The sequence below is a fragment of the Nanorana parkeri genome, unplaced genomic scaffold (genome assembly GCF_000935625.1).
Source record: "Nanorana parkeri isolate BGI_ZX_2015 unplaced genomic scaffold, ASM93562v1 scaffold823, whole genome shotgun sequence".
Lineage (NCBI taxonomy): Eukaryota > Metazoa > Chordata > Amphibia > Anura > Dicroglossidae > Nanorana > Nanorana parkeri.
This window is the reverse complement of record NW_017307091.1, coordinates 262,082-280,884: the sequence shown is the minus strand read 5'-3', so window position 1 is coordinate 280,884 and position 18,803 is coordinate 262,082. Positions and strand designations below refer to the sequence as shown.

Genomic DNA, 18,803 nt, shown 5'->3' with positions numbered 1-18,803 from the left:
GGTGGCCTTGCCAATAGCTCTTCCTTATTCACTACAGTTCTGTATGTATTAGTCACCTGTCTCCAGTTTCTCCTCCCTTATTCCCTACAGAACTCCCTTATTCCCTACAGAACTCTATAATACATGGTCGCCAGTATCCATTCACTCTCCCCTATTCCCTGCAGAACTATAATACTTGGTCACCAGTATCCATTCACTCTCCCCTATTCCCTACAGAACTCTATAATACTTGGTCATCAGTATCCATTCACTCTCCCCTATTCCCTACAGAAATCTATAATACTTGGTCACCAGTATCCATTCACTCTCCCCTATTCCCTACAGAACTATAATACTTGGTCACCAGTATCCATTCACTCTCCACTATTCCCTACAGAACTATAATACTTGGTCGCCAGTATCCATTTGCTCTCCCCTAATCCCTACAGAACTATAATACTTGGTCGCCAGTATCCATTTGCTCTCCCCTAATCCCTACAGAACTATAATACTTGGTCGCCAGTATCCATTCGCTCCCCCCTATTCCCTACAGACACCTGTATTAATCAGTTGCCGGTCTCCAGTCGATCCTTTCTTGTACTTGATTGCTCACATTCAAGCTTTTTATTTTGCAGCGGTTTGATCCGGTGACACAGATGGATGCCGGAGACTTTTCCTGTGAGGCATCAAACTCCCAGGGGAAGCAGAAGTCGGCCGCCATTCGTATGGAAATCAGTAAGTATCAAGGGGGGTTTTTTTCTTCTGACATGTATTCTCGTATCCCACAGAGGATGTGAATGTTGGAGGAATTGTAGCCGCCGTCATCATCAGCCTCCTGCTTCTTGGACTGATTGCATTTGCTGTCTGGTTCGCCTATCACCGCGGATATATCGGCAGTGAGTATTGATCTGGCAGCTCCTCTGGGTAGTGCTTGCTTCTAGTTCTGATTACCTCTACATGTAATAGTGAGGAGGCTGAAACACTGCAGATGGCCAACTCTTACTATAATAGAAACAATATTATCAATATTCATCTTCAGGCTTCCAGTTATGGTGCAGTGGGAGGTGGGGTTTGTCATGTAGCTGGGGTGATGGTTGTGATGTAGTAGGAGGTGGGGGTTGTGGTGTAGTAGGAGGTGGGGGTTGTCATGTAGTAAGGATGATGGTTGTGGTGTAGTAAGGGTGATTGTCGTGTAGTAGTACTGCAAATGGTGGGGGTTGTGGTGCAGTGTGAGTTGTATGTAGTAGGAGGGGGGAGGGTCCTCATGTAGTTGGGGTGATGGTTGTGGTGCAGTGGGGGTTGTCATATAGTAAGGGTGATGGTTGTCATGTAGCTGGGGTGATGGTTGTGGTGTTGTGATGTAGTAAGGGTAATGGCTGTGGTGTAGTAGGAAGTGGGGGTTGTCATGTAGTACTGGAAATGGTTGTCATGTAGTACCGGTGGGGGTTGTGGTGCAGTGGGAGTTGTGGTGTAGGAGGTGGGGGTTGTCATGTAGTAGGGGTGATGGTTGTGGTGTAGTAGGGGATGATGATTGTCGTGTAGTATTACTGGAAATGGTTGTCATGTAGTAGGGGTTGTGGTGTAGTATAAAGGTGGTTGTAATACTTTGCTAAATTTCCCTTTTTTCTCGTTTCAGAGAAAGCCAAGTAAGTGGATTGTGAAGCGTGCCGTCTGCTCTTTGCTAGTCTCTGTGGCTGTTCAGTGCCTCTTGGGTACTCTTGTGATGAGTCTGAAGCCTGGTGTATGGGATAATGAAGACTTTGTACTATGTCATCTCCATCCGCTGGATTAGAAGAAAGGATATTCCAAGATACTTTGATAAACTTCTCATCCTCCCCATTTTCAGCTCTCTTAGGCTTCAGTCACACAGGGTGATGTGGCAAGAACCTATGGCTTCTTGCTACAGGAATGCTAGATGTCCTCGTTCAGATGCACCCGCTGGGCCCGTTCAAGTAAATGACCGTGTGACAGCAGCCACCTCTGCAAGTGGCAGTCTATATGTAATCCTATCCTATGCATGTGGACTGCGGCTTACAGAAGCGGCTGCCGTCACCCCGTCTTTTACTTGAATGGGCGCAGCGGTCGCAATGCGTAGGTTTCTCTCACAGGAATCCCAGATGGCACCGTGTGAATGGGGCTTTAGACTCTGAGCCGGCCCATTACAGTATACTATGAGGGGGGCTTTTCTCTGTTATATGGGAACATTTCTCTGTGATTGTCTGTGTGTCACACCTGCACAGCCCATTGATTGGTTTACAAGGTCTGATGGTGTCACCATGTTCATATTGATATTGTAGTTTCACCTTACTGCCTTCACGTGTCGTCCTGCACACACTCCTACTGATGGTTTAGTGTCACATTGCCCCCTCCAGGTGTCGCTCTTCCTCTGTTACTGATGGCATATAGTCGCCCTGCTCACACTGATGGTGTAGTGCTATGTTGCCACCTCCACATGTCGCTCTGTTACTGATGGCATATAGTCACCCTGCTCACACTGATGGTGCAATGCCACGTTCCCTCCCCTAGGTGTCACCCTGCTCTGTTACTGATGGCATATAGTCACCCTGCTCACACTGATGGTGCAATGCCACTTTCCCTCCCCTAGGTGTCACCCTGCTCTGTTACTGATGGCATATAGTCACACTGATAGTGTAGTGTCACATTGCCCCCTCCAGGTGTCGCTCTTCCTCTGTTACTGATGGCATATAGTCGCCCTGCTCACACTGATAGTGTAGTGTCACATTGCCCCCTCCAGGTGTCGCTCTTCCTCTGTTACTGATGGCATATAGTCACCCTGCTCACACTGATAGTGTAGTGTCACATTGCCCCCTCCAGGTGTCGCTCTTCCTCTGTTACTGATGGCATATAGTCACCCTGCTCACACTGATAGTGTAGTGTCACATTGCCCCCTCCAGGTGTCGCTCTTCCTCTGTTACTGATGGCATATAGTCGCCCTGCTCACACTGATAGTGTAGTGTCACATTGCCCCCTCCAGGTGTCGCTCTTCCTCTGTTACTGATGGCATATAGTCGCCCTGCTCACACTGATAGTGTAGTGTCACATTGCCCCCTCCAGGTGTCGCTCTTCCTCTGTTACTGATGGCATATAGTCGCCCTGCTCACACTGATAGTGAAGTGTCACATTGCCCCCTCCAGGTGTCACCCTGCTCACACTTTTTTTTTTCTTATTTGCAGTAAAAAAGTAATCTACAGTCAGCCATCGGAGACGCGCAGCGATGTAAGTACAGTAGGGCCTTCATTGTGTAGTCATTGGGAAGATTTTAATATGAATGGTCTCTCCAGCTAGAATTATTCCAGTCGTGTGGTGTCCAGCAGACAATCGCTCACCAATTTCCATTTAGTGGTCAGGGTAGGTGGGGAGAGCTCATTTCATCAATGGGATCCCTAAGAAACCAGATTACTAGCATAGACCCAGAATTGCAATCTGGAATGGTCCTGTTAGTGGTTGTTGCTCTGTGGCACACTCATCCCCCCCCCACCCCCCGGAATTCATTTGCATGTTCCATATGTATCCTTATTCTTGTGGCCCTCAATGGACAAGTGAGAATAGGGGATTTTTGTATTTGAAATCCTTTTTTCATTGGCCATTAAGGGACACCCACCCTTCTGTGTTTATGTCCATGTTCTCAGTACTCCTTTGCCACAAAACTTGGACAAGCTGGTAGTAGGGGGTGGTTATCCTGGACTGCATTTTGGTTTCCAGTGTTCAGGCCTCATTTAGGTGTCAGTATAAACCAACCGTATTAGAATTCCTGTGTCCCTCAATGAACCCCAAGAAAAGGATTATCAGTTCAAATGTCTTTTAAACCACCTTTGAGGAATACTAATGACATTTTTCATTTTTTTTATTTCAGAAAAACTTCCAGCAAACTTCATCCTTCCTGGTCTGAGTCTCCTCCTTGTTGGGGGGAATCTGTCATTCCTGTTCTCTGCTGTGGCCTTTCATCTTACCAGAGGAATACAATAGCCCCACATCTCTGACTTCTGGGTCTGGATGATGATGGGGGTGGGGGGGGGTGTTGTGTGTGTGTGTGTGTGATGCTGAATGTGTGCAAGAGCGAGTGGGCTTTAGATGTAGTATGTTATTTATAATTCTGTCCTAAGACCTTGTTTGCCTTGTTTTTTGATAAAGCCTTCTGCTGACGTGCTGGACATTGGGTGAGCCAGTAACAACGCATTCCTGATTTTTGCCTATGAATCCATATTTATTGATTATCACTTCCGGTCAGCCTTTATGTTTGTGTTTCCTGTAGTATGGGCAGGCCCAGTAGGTGGTCTTGCTGGGGGGACAGACTAAATGCCTCCAGCTATTTGGTGACACTATCCACTTTTTGGTTCATCGGTTGGTTTGGGGCCACACGAATATCACTACTGATCAATATTACTTTATGTGGCAACACCTGACTATTATTAAAAAAAAAAAAAAAAAGCTGAACTGTCCAAAATAAATTCTGACATTTAGAATCTCCTTGACAATAAATGATGTAGAAGTTTGTAATCTGATGGGCGGTGAGATGAATGAATTGCATTGCCCTAACATGGCCACAAGATGGCAGGGGTGTACAGGTTATGACTGAGCCGCTCTAAGAGGATGTTGTGTCGCCTACAGATCAATGTAGATGGGTGTCGGGCAGAGAGCCCGTGTAGAGGGGCGTCTAAAAATGTGTCAATGTCTCCCAAGTGTCCTGGGAAGAGTTGCAGGGCATCTCCCATATAGGGCTGGAAAAAAGGGATGTCCCCAAGGGCCACAATATTCCCTTATATACTGCTGTGATGTATGGAAAGTCTAATATGACTATGCAGCATTCATATATGGTCTCTGGCAGGCATTTTGTAATGACCTCCGGTGGTAAAGGGACATTTTATGGTGGTTTTATTTGCTGTCTCTGGAAAAGCCTACCTTTTTGGAAGTGTCCTCTTTGGTCTAAAGCTGAAACTCCCTAATACAGGGACATCAGAAGGATCATATATTAGGCTGTGAGTCTGATGGGTCCTACCAGGAGCATTCCGTGATGTGCGAAGCATTGTCACCTGATGTGAAGGCGTAGATGGTATGGTCTCCAGGGTGGGAATAGTGCATTATGTGTGTGTTGTCACAAGTCGTTTGTCACTAATGATGTGGGGAACGGGTTTTGTAGAAGATGATTTTGGGGGGGAGGGATGTGTTGTGCTTTCTAAAATGTTTTTATCTTGTATTTTCTATCATTTTTAAATCCACATTTTGGGAATAAATCTCCAGAATGAAATAAATATCTGTGTGCGCTGTGTTCTTGTATACTGGGAAAGGGGCAGGGAGGGTGGAATTACCAGGTCAAAGTTAAAGGATTCCTAGCCATGGCTCTGTAGTGTTCATACAAGGTGGTTGTACAGGGTGCGTATGCCCTATATTACCAAAAGTATAGGGACACTCCTCCAAATCATTGGATTCAGGTGTTCCGTGAAATTTCCTTGCTACTAAATATTCTACGGTCACCTGTTAGTTGTATTATAACAAAGTGGAAGCAACTGGGAACCGCAACTCAGCCATGAAGTGGTAGGCCACTTAAAATGACAGAGCGGAGTCAGTGCATGCTGAAGTGCGCAGAAGTCGCCAACTGTCTGCAGAGTCAATAGCTACAGACCTCCAAACTCCATGTGGCCTTCAGATTGGCACAACAACAGTGTGTAGAGAGCTTCATGGAATGGGTTTCCATGGCCTAGCAGCTGCATCCAAGCCTTACATCACCAAGTGGGATGCAGTGGTGTAAAGCACGCCACCACTGGACTCTAGAGAAGTGGCAACGTGTTTTCTGGAGTGACCAATCACGCGTCTCTGTCTGGCAATCCGATGGACGTGTCTGGGTTTGGCGGTTGCCAGGAGAGCGGTAATTGCATGACTGCATTGTGACAAGTGTAAAGTTTTTGGTGGAAGGGGGATTATGGTGTGGGGTTGTTTTTTCAGGCGTTGGGGCTTGGCCCCTTAGATCCAGTGAAGAGAACTCTTAAGGCATCAGCATACCAAGACATTTTGGACAATTTCATGCTCTCAACTTTGTGAAACAGTTTGGGGATGGCCCCTTCCTGGTCCAACATGACTGCGCACCACTGCACAAAGCAAGGTGCATAAAGACATGGATGAGCGAGTTTGGGGTGGAGGAACTTAACTGGCCTGCACAGAGTCCTCTGTCTGGCAATCCGATGGACGTGTCTGGGTTTGGCGGTTGCCAGGAGAGCGGTAATTGCATGACTGCATTGTGACAAGTGTAAAGTTTTTGGTGGAAGGGGGATTATGGTGTGGGGTTGTTTTTTCAGGCGTTGGGGCTTGGCCCCTTAGATCCAGTGAAGAGAACTCTTAAGGCATCAGCATACCAAGACATTTTGGACAATTTCATGCTCTCAACTTTGTGAAACAGTTTGGGGATGGCCCCTTCCTGGTCCAACATGACTGCGCACCACTGCACAAAGCAAGGTGCATAAAGACATGGATGAGCGAGTTTGGGGTGGAGGAACTTAACTGGCCTGCACAGAGTCCTGACCTCAACCTGATGGAACACCTTTGGGATGAATTAGAGCAGAAACTGCGAGCCTGGCCTTCTCGTCCAACATCCGTACCTGACCTCACATGTGCTTCTGGAAGGATGGTCAAACATTCCCATAGACACACTCCTAAACCTTGTGGACGCCTTCCCAGAAGAGTTGAAGCTGTTATAGCTGCAAAGGGCGGAGCTAACTCAATATTGAACCCTACGGACTAAGACTGGGATGCCATTAAAGTTCATGTGCGTGTAAAGGCCGGCGCCCCAATACTTTTGGTAATATAGTATATGTTGCAAGGTGGATAGGTAAAGGTAGCCATACACCTTACAATAATTTCATCCCGTCATCGAACCCCTGTTCTATTTCTGCTGGAATACCCCATCATGCACAGATCAATGTAACTGATTACCGTTCGTTAGCATCGATCGTTGATCATTCACTTCCCATCAACTGGCCGATTTATCGTACGAAAACCCGATCTCATTTGTTTTTCAAACGATAACCGCAAGATGTACGGGCACTCTAGTTTTCTTACATTGTGACTGTAAAATTTTACCACAAATTTTGTTTAATTCTGGCTTATAGTACTCTGACAAATGTGTCCACTTGGTCTGATGTATATTTCACTCTCAAAGTTCATAACTCAGTTGTTTATTAATATGTTTAATTTCTACCAAGGTCTATTAGATTGGAAACCTTCTGTCCCTTTCATGGGATGTCCCCGACAGTAGATTATACACTGACTCTGTCCCTTCCGTAGGATGTCCCCAGTAGTAGACTATACATTTGACTCTGTCCCTAAAGGTGGACTATACACTGACTGTCCCTTCCTTAGGCTGTCCCTGGCAGTAGACTATACACTGACTCTGTCCCTTCCATAGGATGCCCCCGGCAGTAGACTATACACTGACTCTGTCCCTTCCATGAGATGTCCCCGGCAGTAGACTATACACTGACTCTGTCCCTTCCATAGGATGCCCCCGGCAGTAGACTATACATTGACTCTGTCCCTTCCATAGGATGTCCCCGGCAGTAGACTATACACTGACTCTGTCCCTTCCATGAGATGTCCCCGGCAGTAGACTATACACTGACTCTGTCCCTTCCATGAGATGTCCCCGGCAGTAGACTATACATTTCACTCTGTCCTTTCCATAGCATGTCCCTGACCGTAGACTATACATTGACTTTGTCCCTTCCACGGAAAGTCCCAGACAGTAGAATACACATTTGACTCTGTCCCTGGCAGTAGACTAGACATTAAATTGTCACATACATTCATACATAAGGTGCTGGGTTAGTACAACAGAAGTTAATCACTTATTCTCTATAACTTCTCAGGCTTTTCATATCTCTATAGCAGCAAGTCGCATGTCCATTCTCCCTTCCATCCCTTTGATTCAGTTAGTTCCCCAAATGGTGCTTGTAGAAGGCTGATTTCAGTGTACGTTTGCCCCCTCCAAAACACTGATCGTCTTTGTAATGCAGAAGAATTGGTGCCGGTCAAACCAGCGAAGGAAAAACAGTGTTCTGGCCATGAACACATAAAACAATTGGCCACGTGTATCTAGCAGGATGACTGTCGTCCCTTTGTGCTCTATTTCCATGGCAGATGAGGCCAAGTTCCGTGGGAAGGGTATCTGTAGATTCATTGAGTGGATACATGCACATAAACCGCATCGTGACTGAAGTGTACGGAAGGTGTCATTCATGTTGAAGATTTTTGGGGGATCTTCTGAAACCTAGACCTCATTGCCAAGCATTCTACTTTTTGACACCTCTGGAATATTCTACAATTCAGCTGCTAGCACAAAAACCAATCCCACTTCTCTGCAAATTCCTCTTTTTACATCTGATTCTATAGTACAAATTAAAGTGGTCTCGAGGAAACATTCAGCTGGTGGGTTTTCTAAAGTCTCCTAGAAGTTAGGATATAAGGCATCAGTGTATGGCGTACCTGGCTGAGCAGGCTTCTACTGTAGAATAAAACAGTGTACACAGTAAGTTCTAGAGATCATACGTTGCTGATCCTCACGCTTAGTGGGCTTCCGTCTTTCTCCGGCTTATCCCTGAATGATTCTTCCAGTTTCAGCTTTTCAGAGTCTCCGCTGCGAACAGTCTCGTGAAAGCAGCACGGCGGAGACACTTTAAGTACTTGATCGAATAAACTAAAGTCCGCTACGTACTTTCCACTGGAGGACAAGGAAATGATTGGACTAAACTCATAACCCCATAGAATCTCCTCTGGCAGGTAGGATGTCCGGACCTGACAGGTTGCACTGGTGGACTCCACTGTCCCGCTGAGGATGACCACCAGTTCAAAGTCCCCTTCGCCAGAACGAATGGCCACGTCCTTAAGAGGGCTAGATTCGTCAACCACGTGATAGAAAAGGAGCGGAAGGATTAAAAATGGGCTGTCGGAGGCTGTGTCCACTTGGAAGTCTACGTTAATCTGGTTCAGGTGGACATTCTCGCCCTCTTTTGTGGCCTGGGTCTGAAGAAGCTTTCCAGTCACTTGGCATCCAATGAGTAGACTTTTGCGCATGTTGGCCACTCGAATCATTAGGCACAGTTTGCCTTCATTCTGAGTCACCACGGCGTTCTGACTGAATTTAATAGTCTCTGCTCTCTTTTTTGGACGGGCAATTTTTGCCAAGAAAGTTCCAGTGATGAAAATTTCCAGGATTGTGGTTAAAACCAGCTGGCTGATGAGTAGAACGATGGCCAGAGGGCATTCCTCGCTTATGTAACGGAAGCCGTAGCCGATGGTGGTCTGCGATTCCAGTGAGAAGAGGAACGCCCCAGTTAAAGTGTGGACCTGCATGACACAAGGCGTGTGGTTAGCCGGCGCATCGAATTCCAGGAGATCGCCATGGATTAAGGCCACCAAGTACCAGATTACCCCGAAAATAAACCAAGTTCCAGCAAACGTGGCTGAGAAGAGAAGCAGCTTGTATCGCCATTGCATGTCAATGAATGTCGTCCACAGGTCCTTGAGGTAGAGAAAACTCTTATCGGCGATGTGGTCCATGCGCACGTTGCTCCGCCCATCCTTGGTCATTACACGCCTGCGTCTTAGGTTGGTGCCAATCAGAGGCCGACTGTCTGTCTGGGTGGTCTGGCTGTAATAGACCTTCACTGGGGACGTCATCTGTGGAGATCAGAAGAGAAGGAACGTTAGATTGGCCACAATGGAGGCAGCAGAGGACCGTGCGGACAATTGAGAAAACCCAAGTGGATTATTGTAAAGGACGGAGTGCAAAATGCAGTAACCATAGCAACCCAGGTCTCTGTTAAAGGAAAATGCAGTGATGGGCATGGGTCACTACGTTGTGCCCTTTTAGAACTGCAGCTATAATGACTGACTCATGACAAACGTTTGCTGGGCTTATTCTGTGTAGAACGGCTCTAGATCAGGGACTGATCTATGAATGCTCGAGGAGCCATTGCCCATAGCAACCAATTGAGTCTCCCCTTCACCATGTCTAATACAGTCTGCAGATTCTTTCATTATGAAAGTGAGCACAACATTATTTTTACATTGCATGAATGTGGAAGAGGGACGGATATAATTACTGTCTACAATCAGATTATGGATAGATATTAAGTCATAATTGTGCTCAACTGGAAATAGAAATGCTGATACCGAGCCGCTGGAGCCTTCACAAAGTCAGCAATGGTGAGTGGATCCCAAAGAGTTTAAACAGCAGTCAGGCTGTTGAAGGAGAAATTCATTATTACGCATATTTCCTGATCGGAGGGAGGGGGAGTGTGGCAGACAACCCAGGTGTGATAGCGGCAGTCTCAGATGCCTCTGTTGCCACCCAGGGCTGGATTTCCCACAAGGCCACTGAGGCCCCCCCCCCTCGGGGCAGCATGGAGTAGAGGGGCAGCACAGCAGCCGAGCGGGTAGTTTGTCTACATTTAGCTCTGCTCCAGGCAAGCAGGACTAAATGTAGAGCGGGGAAGCCACTGCTCGTTTAGTACAAGTGATCTCAGCCATGCCATCGAGATCATTTGTAATATGCCTGCAGGTCCATCCCCTCCCCTCCATGGTCTGCCCCCACCTCCGGCTGCCTCTCACCACTGGTCCTAATTTTGAAAAATAAGTAAGAAATAATTAAAATAAAAAAAATAAAGTGTGTAGCCCCCTCCACCTTCTGTGATGTGGCTACTAGACATTTAGTGATAGCCAGGGCTGTAGTCGGCCTGGCTGGATTATAGTGGCAGTTATCTGGTTAATTCCAGGTGTCAGCCAATGAGAGACACTGTAGTGTATGTACAGTACAGCAGCCAATCACTGGGTTTCTCTCAGCCAGTGGTGCATGCTGGGATAGGCTACATATACTGGAGGGATTGGCCATGTGCTCAGACTAGCCGGGACCTGCCATGGAATTGGGCTGGGTGCTGTTCAGCCACCCCCCAGGCTAGGCCTAAGGCCTGGGGTGGGCATGGGCTGGTGTGAGGGAAAGGTTTCCCTGAGGCCTCCAACATGGAGGAGGTCTGTGTCGCTGTTAGAGGAAGAGAACCGGGACCAATGCAGGCTCTTGAAGTGCCCTGGAACTAAGAGGACTTCAGGAGTATGGTTGGTGTCTTTTCTGTGTTGAGGATCTGTATCCATCCTGCTTATCTGCTACATCAGTTGCCATCCGCTGCCTCTCAAGTGGATCTACACAGATATGCCAACCAGGTCTGGTGAGTCTGGAGCACTTGTTGGTTACCTTTGGAAGCAGGGCCACCATCAGGGGGGTACGGCCGATACTCATGTAAGGGGCCCGGGCAGCCTTTGAGGCCCGCCGGGGACCCTTACATGAGTATCGGCCGACGGTGACAGGTGAGGATTCGGCCGGGCCCCCCGCAGCGCTGGGCCCCAGCATCCAGCGGTATCGGAGTAGGCTGGAGCCCCATCTGCGATGCTGCTTTTTTGATCTTGGGCTGGCCGGAAGTGACATCACGTCACTTCCGGCCCGTCCAGGTTCGGAGGAGGCCAGGCACTGGTGGAACTACAAGGGTCGCAATTGGCACCTGGCCCTGGCATTCTGCCAGGGGGGCATCATAAGGGTAAAATTTAACATATTACTTGGCTGCCGACTCCCTCTCTCTCTTCTCCCGCTGCTCTGCAGGCACTGCCAGGACCAGCTCTGCACCTGAGGGCGCCGGGAAGGAGGGGGTCTAGGAGCTGTGTCAGATAGAAACAAGCCGGGGGGGAGAGGGTGGGTGGGCGAGCGAGCTGTCAGCAGCCCTAACCCTGCACTCTATCCACCTGAGACACTGCAGAGCCCTGGTGAGACCGCCTGCAGCCCTAGTGAGAGTGCTTGGTGTAGCTATAATAATAACAGTGTGCCTGGCTCGGGGGGATGAACCGGGCAATTAGCGGCTCCTTCGGAGGCGAGCGCTACAAGTTAAAGAGTAAAACATGATAAAATAAACTAAAAGATAATGGCTAGAAATTTAGATTTAGATTTAGTGCTAGCAAACTGAGAATGATGGTCACTGGGGTCAGGTTAACATTGCAGCTAACCCTTTGCACACACAAACAATGGCATTCACCAAGAGCTCACAGCAACTGCTATAGCAGTTCTGACATTCGCTGCCACACCCAGACAGGCATGAAACAGAGTTGAAAATGACAGCTTGATGAGGGCCCTCATCCATAATTTTGATGGTAAACAAGAGCTGAAGATGCCAATCGCAGCAGCTTTTTGTTGACTCTCTAGAGCAGGAGTAGGCAACCTTGGCCCTCCAGTTGTGGGGAAACTACACATCCCATGTGGCATTGCGAGCCACTGACAGCCCCAGGTGTGACTCTTAAAGGTTAATCGGAATTGTAGTTTCGCCATAGCTGTGCCATGGTTGCCTACCCCTCGCCTAGCCCATTCTTTGTGTGATATACACTGAGTGGCCAGATTATTATGACCGCCCCATCAGTACTTCGTTGGGCCACGAGATGACTTTGTTGGGCCGCCTCGTGACTCCACGCGATGGTGAAAGGTGATGCGAGGAAGCTGACACTGCACTGTTGACCTTCTGTTGTCTTGTACCAGTCTTGCCACTCTCCGTTCTGCCCTAACATTGACTAGTCGCTGACGGCCACAATTCGCACGCTCAGACCCAGATTTGCGGCTGACAGTGCAGTCTTTAAACACTTTAACAACAGCTGCTCTTGAACATTTAATGAATTCTGCTGTTTTTCTGATACTCGCTCCATGGCTCCGAGCGCCAACAATCATCCCACGTTCAAAGGCTGTTAAATCGCGTTGTTTACCCATATCTTCAGAAACAAATCACTTCTACTGTCGTGGTAAACAACCTGCTTCCCTATTTATAATGGTCTGGCCCTCTAGAAACTTCAGCGTGAAATTATAGCTAATTTGCCTACAAACGTCAGGTGGTCATAATAATCTGGCCACTCAGTGTAGGTGAGGCGTTTAGATTTCATGAGTGTGGGGGGCTGCCAATACTGGCCATCTTTTGAAAATGCTGGTTTTCTAGCTGTCTGCCATTCCCGGTCAAAAGCCAAAGCATCAGTATGCCTTCCAGGAAAGGGGGGGGTCACTACTTGGCAGCACCCATACATTAAGCTGCAAATATTTAATTGGCAGGTTGTCACCTAGGGATGGACATATTTATACACTAGGTTTAGGATTATGGTGGTCTGGCCAGTTGGGCTCATACAACAGATCTTGGAAGTCCCTTCAGGAGACCCTTTAAGACCCCGTTCACACCGGGGCGGTTCGACCGCACGGATCCGCCGATATGAACGATCCCATACATTGCTATGGGGACCGTTCATGCGACCGCGCGATCCGAACTGCCCCCTGCACTATTTTTGGTGCGCTGATCAGTGCGGTTTCCATAAGGCTGGGTTCACACCTAGGCGTATTGCAAAAGCGCGTCTGTCGCGCGGTTTTTTTACCACGATTCGCGTGATTCCAAAGGCTACTTGGCTGTATCTCAATGGAAAACGCCCTACAAAACGGCCCAAAGTAGTCCCGGGACCTTTTCAGGCGTGGGCCGTTTTGTAGGGCGTTAGGGACGGGCGGAAATACGCCTAGGTGGGAACGAGACCATTGAATACAATGCTATTTATTTTTGTGACCGTTTTGTAGCGCGTTCGTCGAGCGTAGGACGCGCTACAAAACGGTCAGGTGTGAACCCAGCCTTACTGCGCTGATCTCAAAAGGGGGGTTTTAGGGGTTTCAGTGCTGAAACGCAATTAAAAACGCCTAAAATCGAGCTGATCATTCCATTGAAACCTTTATAGGTGTGAACCCAGCCTAACCGTGCTGATCTGCAACCACCCTGGTGTGAATGGGCTCAGAGCTGAGAACCTTTTCCATCCTGCAAGGTGATGTGTGCGTGTATAGGGGGGTCATTGCTACATTGTAATCTTTCTCCAGCCACAGCTGCAGGCTGATGATTTATAATGGAATCTGCACATGTAGAGAGTCCCTCATCCTTGCACTTTCCTCCAAGATGGTCTGCTGCCAGGCCAGAGACATGGCGGAAGAGAGATTCTCATGGCTGCTCAGATGGAACCATAAAGGCCGTGACACACTGCACACGAAGCCGTGCAGAGCGAAGCAAAGCTCTCCGGCACGGAGCTTCGCGTGCAGTGTGTCACGGCCTTTACACTGCCGGAGGAGCAGCTCCTGGGGGTTCCCAGGGTGATCTGCTGCCTGAATGATGGAATCAATGAGGAGAGAAAGAGAGCCTGTCTATGCAACAATGCTTAGCATGAAAGGAGACCTCTGGGGCTGCTCTGTTCCCAGGATAGAGGAACCGCTGTGAAGGTAAATGAATGGGAAAGTCTTATAACAGCATGACCCAATTCTACAGAAATGTTCTACTGGTCAGGACAAAGATCATTTCTATCTGTGCTTAGAGCCCATTACAAGCCAACCTTTCCAGTTATTGGTGGACACTGGGGGGGAGATATCATCATCTGGCTGCCTGTATCTCCCATAGATTCCAAAGTGAGATTTCCGCCATTAGTTTGTGTCTCTGCCCCTCCCACAATGGAGAGATTTCCTCTAGTAGTTTGTGTCTCTGCCCCTCCCACAATGGAGAGATTTCCTGCAGTAGTTTGTATCTCTGCCCCTCCCACAATGGGGATATTTCCCCCAGTAGTTTCTCTCTGCCCCTCCAATTGTGAGATTTCCCCCAGTAGTTTGTGTCTGTGCCCCTCCCACAATGGTGTGATTTCCGCCAATGGTTTGTGCCTCTGCCCCTCCCACAATTGTAAGATTCCCCCAGTAGTTTGTCTCTCTGCCCCTCACAGAAGGGGGAGATTTTTCTCCCAGTAGTTTGTGTCTCTGCCCCTCCCACAATGGTGAGATTTCCCGCAGTAGTTTCTGTCTGCCCCTCCCACAATGATGAGATTTCCCCCAGTAGTTTGTGTCTCTGCCCCTCCCACAATGGTGAGATTTCCCGCAGTAGTTTCTGTCTGCCCCTCCCACAATGATGAGATTTCCCCCAGTAGTTTGTGTCTCTGCCCCTCCCACAATGGTGAGATTTCCCGCAGTAGTTTCTGTCTGCCCCTCCCACAATGATGAGATTTCCCCCAGTAGTTTGTGTCTCTGCCCCTCCCACAATGGTGAGATTTCCCGCAGTAGTTTCTGTCTGCCCCTCCCACAATGATGAGATTTCCCCCAGTAGTTTGTGTCTCTGCCCCTCCCACAATGGTGAGATTCCCCCAGTAGTTTGTGCCTCTGCCACTCCCACAATGGTGAGATTTCCCGCAGTAGTTTCTGTCTGCCCCTCCCACAATGATGAGATTTCCCCCAGTAGTTTGTCTCTCTGCCCCTCACAGAAGGGGGAGATTTTTCTCCCAGTAGTTTGTGTCTCTGCCCCTCCCACAATGGTGAGATTTCCTCCAGTGGTTTGTGTCTCTGCCCCTCCCACAATGGTGAGATTTCCTCCAGTAGTTTGTGTCTCTGCCCCTCCCACAATGGTGAGATTTCCTCCAGTAGTTTGTGTCTCTGCCCCTCCTCCAGTAGTTTGTGTCTCTGCTCCTCCCACAATGGGAAGACTTGCCCCCAGTAGTTTGTGTCTGATGGGGACTTCAGTGAAGTCCACAATCGAATAAAACAAAGTCTGGGTGGAGTTAATAAAGCAATGCACAGACCAGTAATATTGTGTACAATGCAGTCGTATCCAATCGGCTTGCAGTGTACTTTAGAAGACTTCTGATTGGTCGCACCCCATAGTGTTTGTAGAGACCAGAGTCTGGCGCCTGTGATCGGAAGGGTCAGCATGACGCCACGGTATATGTGGCAGATAGTGATGATTGTTGAGGGAAGTAGGAGGTCATTGAAGAGGCGCCAGGTCTTGTCGTCCTCCCCGGAGGCTCTTTTGTGAGAGCTGGGAGGAAAGTGGAGATGGATGGCGGAGTACAATGTCCTCTCCGATCCCTCCTGTGGTGACACACATATGATTCTGGGACATTCTGAGAAATGGAGACACCGCCGACTCCACTTCTACCTGAATCTAGCCAATTAAATGTGTGCGGGGAGAGGGATACAATTTATCGGTACTTCCTGTGTGTGGATATGATCCATACAATCTATTGATACTTCCTGTGCGGGGAGGGGGGATACGATCCATCGATACTTCCTGTGCGGGGACTGAGTGGGGATATGATCCATCGATACTTCCTGTGCGGGGACTGAGTGGGGATATGATCCATCGATACTTCCTGTGCGGGGACTGAGTGGGGATATGATCCATCGATACTTCCTGTGCGGGGACTGAGTGGGGATATGATCCATCGATACTTCCTGTGCGGGGACTGAGTGGGGATATGATCCATCGATACTTCCTGTGCGGGGACTGAGTGGGGATATGATCCATCGATACTTCCTGTGCGGGGACTGAGTGGGGATATGATCCATCGATACTTCCTGTGCGGGGACTGAGTGGGGATATGATCCATCGATACTTCCTGTGCGGGGACTGAGTGGGGATATGATCCATCGATACTTCCTGTGCGGGGACTGAGTGGGGATATGATCCATCGATACTTCCTGTGCGGGGACTGAGTGGGGATATGATCCATCGATACTTCCTGTGCGGGGACTGAGTGGGGATATGATCCATCGATACTTCCTGTGCGGGGACTGAGTGGGGATATGATCCATCGATACTTCCTGTGCGGGGACTGAGTGGGGATATGATCCATCGATACTTCCTGTGCGGGGACTGAGTGGGGATATGATCCATCGATACTTCCTGTGCGGGGACTGAGTGGGGATATGATCCATCGATACTTCCTGTGCGGGGACTGAGTGGGGATATGATCCATCGATACTTCCTGTGCGGGGACTGAGTGGGGATATGATCCATCGATACTTCCTGTGCGGGGACTGAGTGGGGATATGATCCATCGATACTTCCTGTGCGGGGACTGAGTGGGGATATGATCCATCGATACTTCCTGTGCGGGGACTGAGTGGGGATATGATCCATCGATACTTCCTGTGCGGGGACTGAGTGGGGATATGATCCATCGATACTTCCTGTGCGGGGACTGAGTGGGGATATGATCCATCGATACTTCCTGTGCGGGGACTGAGTGGGGATATGATCCATCGATACTTCCTGTGCGGGGACTGAGTGGGGATATGATCCATCGATACTTCCTGTGCGGGGACTGAGTGGGGATATGATCCATCGATACTTCCTGTGCGGGGACTGAGTGGGGATATGATCCATCGATACTTCCTGTGCGGGGACTGAGTGGGGATATGATCCATCGATACTTCCTGTGCGGGGACTGAGTGGGGATATGATCCATCGATACTTCCTGTGCGGGGACTGAGTGGGGATATGATCCATCGATACTTCCTGTGCGGGGACTGAGTGGGGATATGATCCATCGATACTTCCTGTGCGGGGACTGAGTGGGGATATGATCCATCGATACTTCCTGTGCGGGGACTGAGTGGGGATATGATCCATCGATACTTCCTGTGCGGGGACTGAGTGGGGATATGATCCATCGATACTTCCTGTGCGGGGACTGAGTGGGGATATGATCCATCGATACTTCCTGTGCGGGGACTGAGTGGGGATATGATCCATCGATACTTCCTGTGCGGGGACTGAGTGGGGATATGATCCATCGATACTTCCTGTGCGGGGACTGAGTGGGGATATGATCCATCGATACTTCCTGTGCGGGGACTGAGTGGGGATATGATCCATCGATACTTCCTGTGCGGGGACTGAGTGGGGATATGATCCATCGATACTTCCTGTGCGGGGACTGAGTGGGGATATGATCCATCGATACTTCCTGTGCGGGGACTGAGTGGGGATATGATCCATCGATACTTCCTGTGCGGGGACTGAGTGGGGATATGATCCATCGATACTTCCTGTGCGGGGACTGAGTGGGGATATGATCCATCGATACTTCCTGTGCGGGGACTGAGTGGGGATATGATCCATCGATACTTCCTGTGCGGGGACTGAGTGGGGATATGATCCATCGATACTTCCTGTGCGGGGAGGGGGGATACGATCCATCGATACTTCCTGAGCGGGGAGATACGGTCCATTGATACTTCCTGTGAGGGGGGATACGATCCATCGATACTTCCTGTGCGGGGACTGAGTGGGGATATGATCCATCGATACTTCCTGTGCGGGGACTGAGTGGGGATATGATCCATCGATACTTCCTGTGCGGGGACTGAGTGGGGATATGATCCATCGATACTTCCTGTGCGGGGATATGATCTATCGATAGTTTTTGTGCGGGAAGGGGGGATACGATCTATCCCTGCTTCCTGTGCGGGCAGTGGGCATATGATTCGTCAATACTTCCTGTGCGGGGAGGGGTGGGATACCATCCATCGATACTTCCTGTGCGGGGTAATATGATTTATTGATACTTCATTTGTGGGGAGGGGGGATACGATCCATCGATATTTCCTGTGCGGGGATTGGGTGATACGAGAGGGAAGTATGCACTGTGTTACCTGTCCATTGACTCTCCCTGATCTCTGTTTGCACTGTGTTTACCTGTCCATTGACTCTTCCTGATCTCTGGCTGCACTGTGTTACCTGTCAATTGACTCTCCCTGATCTCTGTCTGCACTGTTACCTGTAAATTGACTCTTCCTGATCTCTGTCACCCCAGGTCCCGGTTCTGATGGTTCTCGGTGTGGTGTCGGTGATTTTTGACTCGGTCTCCGTCGATTGGTGGATCATCGTACCGGAGGGACGCACACCAACCATAATGGGAGGATTTCCATCTGCTGTTATTGGGGCGACAGGTCAGGA

At 49.0% G+C, this 18,803-nt stretch overlaps 2 protein-coding genes across 2 annotated transcripts in view; one reads left to right on the top strand and one right to left on the bottom strand.

Moving 5' to 3' along the window:
- The window catches only part of F11R (F11 receptor), a 15,431-nt gene extending 11,483 nt beyond the window's left edge, over nucleotides 1-3,948 (top strand). Inside the window, exons 9-13 of the mRNA XM_018565216.1 lie at nucleotides 615-714; nucleotides 768-875; nucleotides 1,616-1,625; nucleotides 3,174-3,216; nucleotides 3,854-3,948. Coding sequence (XP_018420718.1) covers nucleotides 615-714; nucleotides 768-875; nucleotides 1,616-1,625; nucleotides 3,174-3,216; nucleotides 3,854-3,889 — 297 coding nt within the window. The 3' untranslated portion in view covers nucleotides 3,890-3,948. The remainder of the gene's footprint in view (nucleotides 1-614; nucleotides 715-767; nucleotides 876-1,615; nucleotides 1,626-3,173; nucleotides 3,217-3,853) is intronic.
- A 4,450-nt stretch (nucleotides 3,949-8,398) lies between these two features.
- Nucleotides 8,399-18,803, bottom strand: part of KCNJ10 (potassium voltage-gated channel subfamily J member 10) — an 18,758-nt gene continuing 8,353 nt past the window's right edge. Inside the window, exon 2 of the mRNA XM_018565252.1 lies at nucleotides 8,399-9,666. Coding sequence (XP_018420754.1) covers nucleotides 8,530-9,666 — 1,137 coding nt within the window. The 3' untranslated portion in view covers nucleotides 8,399-8,529. The remainder of the gene's footprint in view (nucleotides 9,667-18,803) is intronic.